Below are 7430 nucleotides of genomic sequence, written 5' to 3' on the forward strand. Positions count from 1 at the left end.
TTTATATATTTTTAATTTTATTCTTCATCATTGAATCAATAGTTAAACAAATATTACTAAAATTATTATAGTAGAACATTACACACACATTATTCTTATATATATTTTGCTATAAATATAATAAATACGTAAAATATGTATGATTGAGTATTATAAATTTAAACGTTTCTAATAAATTAAATATTTTTTATTTCACAAAAAATTGAAAATGAACATTAAAATTTTAATATTAATATTTTTTGCTAAAAGTATTTTTCTTGAATTTGTACTTGTTGATTGTAAAAAATATGATGCAGATATACAAAAAGAGTATCTAACATATTTTAAACAAGTAATAAATCACATACGAAATCAAATAATACAATCAAATCTGAAACACATATCAATAAGAAATGAAAATGATGAAATTATAAGTCTACAAGAAAATCTAAAAAATAGATATCATAGTGTTAATTATTCAATAAAAATATATTATATAATAGTTGAATTAATTAACTATTTATTTGTTGAAGTACTACAAAAATTTACTGAACACTTGATAATCATCATAGAAAATTGTGAACATTTTTTTGAAAAAAATTCATTTCAAAATGTAATTTATTGCGTAGTAGTACTTTTAAATGCAGTTAAAAAATCAAATAAAATGTTTGAAGATTTATACAAAGCGATAACATTTATTGATTACTTAGATATGAAATTACTGAATATTTCATTAACTCTTCCAAAAACGGTAGTAGAAGAAATTTATACCGTTAAACATTATACTTATAAAATGAAAACGTCAGAAATTATAAATTATGTAAATAATGACGAAAGTTTTAATATTGAAAAAGCTAAAGAAGATTACGAAGAAATAAATAATTTCGTCAATAATGTAGTTGCAATAACACGTGAATTTTTTAAAAACAATATTAATATTATAAATAATGCAAGGGAATTGAATTTACGAGAACATTACTATGGTCAATACATTACTAATAGTTGTAATATGGAGTTTGTCGATTTTATTAGTGAAAATTTAAACAATTACTATTTAAAAACGATTGATGACTATTACTTCAAAATTGGATTCTATGAATTACTTCATCCTAGTATAGCTGAGTAAGTGTTATTTTTACTAAAGATATTGTTTTCTCACTATAAAAATTATAATTATATAAACTGATTTACACAGATTATTTTTTATTTAAGGCTCACACCTCCTCAGAACAATAACTTTCCTCAAAATAGAGCGATTGAAGTACTAAATACTTTGTTCCACGAAGGAAATTGGGAACGGTTAAAACATATAAGAATTATAGTTGATGATAAAATAATCACTACTAATCGCATTATTAGAGACACTGTAAATGATTTTAATTTTAGTCTAAAAAAAAAATACTTTACTCTAATGATGCGATGCAGATACACTGAAATATTGAAAAATTATAATACATATATGATCTCGGTAGTAAAATCATGCAAAAATGAAAAGATTAAAAGTAATTTAAAAGGTTTTCTTGATTGTATTAATAATTTTCTTGATGCGGTTCATGATTCAAAAAAAATGTTTAAAAATATGTTGATAGCTTTAGATATATTAAAAGATGAATCAATTTGGGATATTAAGGGTCATGCACATTCATCATTAAATAAAATATATAATTTATTAAGCAATTTTTTTACCATAATTGAACAGCTTACGTCAACAAAACAAAATTTGATTAATATATCTTTCAATACACTAATAAAACGTAAATTTACTCTAAGGATACGTGACCTAAAAGATTTACGTTGCTCAATTGAAGTTTTAGAAAAAAAAGAATTATTAAAATTATGGGAGACCGAAGTTATGTTATTTAATTCTAACTTTATAGACAGTCCAATACTTATGTATGAATACGCATTGAATCAATTTACGACATTTTGTGATTTTGCTATTATAAGTGAATTCGATTATTTAGGTTTTAATAAAATAATTAGAAATAATTAAATATGTTTGTAAAATGTATTACAAAATTTATGTAGAAATATTTAAATACAATTTTTATTTATTAACAGGATAATGATTTTTGGCGAATTACATTGTTGATAAATCATAGAATATTGCATTAGCAAACATAATTTTTTAGCATTTTTTAGTTACTCATTAAATGTAAAACCTATATGTTTAGCTTTATAGCATATTTCATAAAAATATTTCCATGTCAATGTACTTATTCTTTTTAAAAGTATTTTAGTATAAGTATTATTTTTTAATTTATATTTTAATTAGTTTAGTAATTGATAATAAATAGAAAAATCGTAAGTTAAAGATACTAAAATAATCACATAATTTAATTGATTGATCGTTGATGAATTGTTATTATAATAAATTATAAAATTGTGAAGAATTGCTTGTTTATTATTTCAATAGAAATATTGAACCTATTCTTTTGCTACAAAAACTGACACAGATTGGTAATTTGAGTGATCGTAAATAACGTAGATGATAATAAAATTTCACTGAGAAGAGCAGAGCCGTTTATTTATTGTAGAAATAAGAAAAACAAAGAAAAACCCAAAGTGGGTATGACATGTGATTTTACAATAACAACATTACAATGTTAATAACGTGTTGCGTACAGGACCGGATTTGACGGACGGTTTTAAGGGCACTTGCCCCGGGCAGCAGATGTTTGGCGGCATCCGGATGCCGANGGTTTTAAGGGCACTTGCCCCGGGCAGCAGATGTTTGGGGGCATCCGGATGCCGTATACTATAAAAAAAAATTTTTAACTTTTTAACCCTCGGCTTATGAAAACATCAACTTTAAAAAGTAAATATTGTTTTGTATTTATATAATTTGGTCTGCAAAATTAATACCGATATACGTCACATGATAACGACATTAGGGCATACTGCAAATACAATATAATACTTTAGTAAATTGGTATACGTTCGAGTAATTATGTCATTTATTATTAAACAGCGTGGTGGTAGTGCCCAGAAGGTTTGATAAGACGTGACTGACTTCTACGAATCGCGATACCATATTATAATAGCGATTAGCGCAGGCCGTCCGTCGTTGTATTATTTTATTTTCACGTATCATGGTTATCCTTTTTATTATAAACATCTTAGTACCTATCAAAATGAACATATCAATATAATTTTTTTTTATAGATGCTTGNAACTTTATAATGCTATAACTTATTGAAAAGTGTATTGATCAATATAATTTTTTTATGAAAAGTAGTATTTATATACATCTTTCATTTGACATACTTGTTTTTTAAATCGGACCATTTCCCTTAATACAGGGGGGTTTAAAACATAAAAATGCATAGAGAAACTAGAGTTTTTTAGATGCTTGATATCTTTACTTATCATTTGGTATATTTTTTTTGTAAATCTAACCCTTTATCCGCCCACAGGGGGGGATTTAAAATGACAACTTTTTTACAAAAAATGAACTTTTTCAACTTAACTTTTGAAAATGTTTCGGAAGGTCTAACACTTTTATATATATCTTAAATTAAACCTTATGTAATATTCTTAATTATGAACAAAAAAAATTTCGGACTTTATTTTATCTTCACGGTGGAAATGGCCCNTTACATTTTCATGATAAACACAATTTTTTTATGAGAAATAATATTTTTTAATATTCCCTTTTTCATTCGACATACTTTATCTTAATCAGGATATTAATAAGGAACTAGCAGATCATAATAATTTGAAAACAATTAATTTTAAAAATTATATAATATGTAATTAAAAGAATTACTAAGCTGGGTATAATTAAGGAAATAGAAGTTGATGTTGTAATCATCTACCAATTTTTTAAAATTAAACGATATCTAAAGATTTGCATCGAAGCGTTTTTTTTTTATAGTTATTTTAATCACTGTCAGATATCATTATACTTGATCCAACTATGACACGTCACAACTGTGCCGCGACCCCCTTGTACTGCCTTTTTTTATTTTTTGTTTTTTTTTAATTTAAAATACGCTGTGTGCCGAGTGGAGGCTAAAAACTCCGAAGACTGAATACTCCCGAAATAAATATTGTAAGTTCCATTCAATGTTGGTAAAAAATGTGTTATAATTGTGTAGTATTGTTCTGTTTATGTAATAGTGGCTTGTGGAATGATTTTTTTTAGGCGATGTATAGGTAATTTTCCCAGTTTAATTGATTAATTAATTTTAAATTTGGTGTCAATATTTTTTTGCCCTTGATTTTCATTTAAAAATTGATTTTATTTTTACAATTGTATGGTACAGAATACCTTTAGAAGTATCTAGTTGACCAGTTACCCCTTAAATTTAAGATACTCTCTGAGGAATTTCTAGTATACAGAGTGATTTTTATATCATAACCCACTCAATTACTTATAGAATAAATATATTTAAATATTTTTTTTTTTTGTTATCTTTAGTTACACATTATTCTCGAATTATTAACTATGTAATACTTTTTAAGTTCATCCCTTATGCCTTGTAAGGGGGTCAACTTTGTTTTTTTAAATGGAAACACATATTTTTAATTTAATAAAATGTTTCAGTTTTTAATTTAATAGTAGATGCCATTGTAATTTTTAAGATAACTTTATTCATTTATTATATATAAACAAGTTTCAAATTTTTTAGTTAATATACATGTATGATTTTTAAGACATAGCTGTCACAGTCACGGTTTGTTTATTATCAATTATGACTATCAATAGATATACTTTTTTATTGTTAGTTAGTGCATTTATAAACTCACAACAATGTGCCTTACCACCATTGATAATAACAATGCTGTGTAACTGCTAATATCGATGTCATAAAAAACCAATTAGCTACCTGTATTAGTAATGCCTTGTGTATTATACATGTATATTAAATAAAAAATTTGAAAGTTTAAATGTTTATATATAATTTATATACCAAATTNGGTGTTCAGTAAGTCAGGAAACCCTATATAATTTATATACCAAATTTATAAAAATATATTTTTATTTAACATTTTTGTTTTAAATAATTTAAATTGTACTATTTACTACCTACTGCCAATAAAAATTTTAAAGTATTAAATTTAATTAAACTTTTATTATAATGTATAATTAATATAGCTGCTATGGAGGTTGAATTTAAAAATTTTAATAAATTAAATTGTAAGATTATTATATTTATTTTTACTTTTCAAATTATGAAGGTTTAATAGATTTATGTAATATTGCTATCTTTAAATGAATTTTGAAATTTGTGTTACATGAACAGCAGTGTTTCAAACTTGAAATAAACACGGTTTAGGTAAATAGTTATAAAGTGCAAATTTGGAAATTTTAAAACTTTTATCCTTAACTACGTCGATAATAAAACTATGGTGTTTTGCAACAGAATGGGCGGGAGGTAACAAATGTATTGTTGCTTAACTTGGTACTGTTGTGCGGGCCCACGTGGTAAAAGGAATTAAACTTAATGAGAAAAAGAAAACACTCACTTTTCAATAAAACTTTAGAATATATAATTTGATTGACACAATTAATAATACAATACACGTTATTTATTAATATTAATACAAATGAATAGAATAATAAAATATAATGACATAGAATGATATAGAATGATATAGAATGATTTAGAATGATATAGAATGAGTGTAACTAGCGCATACTAAACCACGACTAACTGTAGGGTACCTACAGTGGGAGTCCTTTGCCCATGGTTGCCCTAAAACCCTTGGTCAGCACATTCCTGTGTTCGACGACAGTCGGATGACCATGTATTATATATTCTACACAATTATAAAATAATATTCAGGGGTTCTTAACACCCTCCAACCTAAATGAGCAATGGGGGTCTAATGATTCCCATTGACTCAAGGGAAATCAGATAAATAAAGTTATACAATTGCAAAGGGATTTAGAATGTTTTTCATATTGGCGAATTATATAATTTAAAATAGAGAGATTCAGAGTTGTGTATTCTTAATTTCAGTGGTATATACTTGAACTACTTTTTTCTTACACTTAAAGAATACAGCGATAATTATAATTGATATGATACAAATTGACAAACAAGTATATATGATTACAATATGATAAGGACTTAGTAAAAATTTATTGCTATTTGGATTTGTATACCAATTTGTAGTATGTTTAAGTAATTTACAAAGATCGTTGAATAAATCGGTATTTGTTATTTGTTGCGAAGTTACCTTAATAATGGATTCTGTGTACGTGTTAATTAAGTTAATTAAGACTATATCATTAGAATGGTTGTAGAGTACAGTTGAAATGGGCGTTATAATTAATGAATTGGTATGAACAGTACAAGTGGGATATATTGTTAAACGACCAATATTTTTTATATAAACAGAAAAGGTGCGTTGAGGAGATTTACAATTCAGAGTCACTAGTTCGTCTCGCGTACAATAAATCCAGGAATTGGTATTCGATATACTGTTCGATATTCCATATACTGTTATTAAATGATACAATTGGACGCATACTGTAATGTGTCCAAGAATGTCACTATTGTCCAGTCACTGCTGTGTAGGNTGTCACTATTGTCCAGTCGCTGCTGTGTAGTTTGACATTAGATTTCTTTTCATAATACATTCCAATGTGAGGAGTTAGTATGTCTATTTGTGCTAGATTGTCCGGTGGGTGAATTAGAATTTCTGCATTGGTGTATGTACTATAAATACAAAAAAAAATTTTTTTTTTATATTATGGATTTAGGAGAAATGTTTTTTCAATATATTTTTATGAACTAGATGTCTTTTCCCCCTCCGCTTAATCGCTACATGGACCTGGTTAGGGTGGATTTCGAGAACCTCAAATGGACCTATCCAATTGGGTGTGAGTTTATTGTGAGCTGCTTTATTTTGTAAATAAACCATGTCACCTTCCTTAATTTCTAAAGAATGTGCGTTTTTGTCGTATTGACTTTTAGCTTTGTTTTTTATTAGCGATTAATCGATTGCGTGCGACTTCGTTGGTTTCTTGAAGTCTCCGTTTGAGTTCGAATTGATAATCAGAGAAATTGTACTGGGTNGAGTTCGAATTGATAATCAGAGAAATTGTACTGGGGTTCTGGAGGTTTCGACAACGAATTAGGAATGTGTATCTGTCTACCATAGACTAGTTCATAGGGTTGATAACCTGTAGACGAGTGAATACTGGAATTGTAGGCAAACATTGCGAATGGAATGTATTCGTCCCAGTCTGATTGATCTTTCGCAACAAAACTTCTGAGGTATTCGCCTAAGGTTCGATGGCTCCTTTCTAGACTGCCATTACTCTGAGGATGATACGGAATAGTTGATGACTTTTTTATTTTCAACAACCGACATACTTCTTCGAAAACTTGACTTAGAAATTCTGTACCGCAATCTGTGACTATTTGCTGAGGTATACCATGTAAGCACACAAATTGAGTCGCAAAATGGTAGGCTACAGTGTTGGCCTCATGATT

General features: G+C 27.0%; 1 protein-coding gene across 1 annotated transcript; it reads left to right on the forward strand.

The window, feature by feature from the left end:
• The first annotated feature begins 214 nt into the window (after positions 1-214).
• Positions 215-2078, forward strand: LOC126896934 (uncharacterized). The gene is made up of 2 exons (XM_050670131.1): positions 215-1101; positions 1192-2078. Exons 1-2 carry the CDS (start codon positions 644-646, stop codon positions 1970-1972), a joined length of 1239 nt encoding a protein of 412 aa, XP_050526088.1. The 5' UTR covers positions 215-643; the 3' UTR covers positions 1973-2078.
• Positions 2079-7430: the final 5352 nt, after the last annotated feature.

This window comes from Daktulosphaira vitifoliae, unplaced genomic scaffold, assembly GCF_025091365.1.
Source record: "Daktulosphaira vitifoliae isolate Bord-2020 unplaced genomic scaffold, ASM2509136v1 Scaffold_1, whole genome shotgun sequence".
Taxonomy (NCBI): Eukaryota; Metazoa; Arthropoda; class Insecta; order Hemiptera; family Phylloxeridae; genus Daktulosphaira; species Daktulosphaira vitifoliae.

What these genes read in the sequence shown, in the direction of transcription:
- LOC126896934 (XM_050670131.1), top strand. Translation starts at nt 644, where the DNA reads ATGTTTGAAGATTTATACAAAGCGATAACATTTATTGATTACTTAGAT. An exon ending in CTTCATCCTAGTATAGCTGA is followed by an intron (nt 1,102 to 1,191) that starts GTAAGTGTTATT and finishes TTTTTATTTAAG; the next exon opens with GCTCACACCTCCTCAGAACA.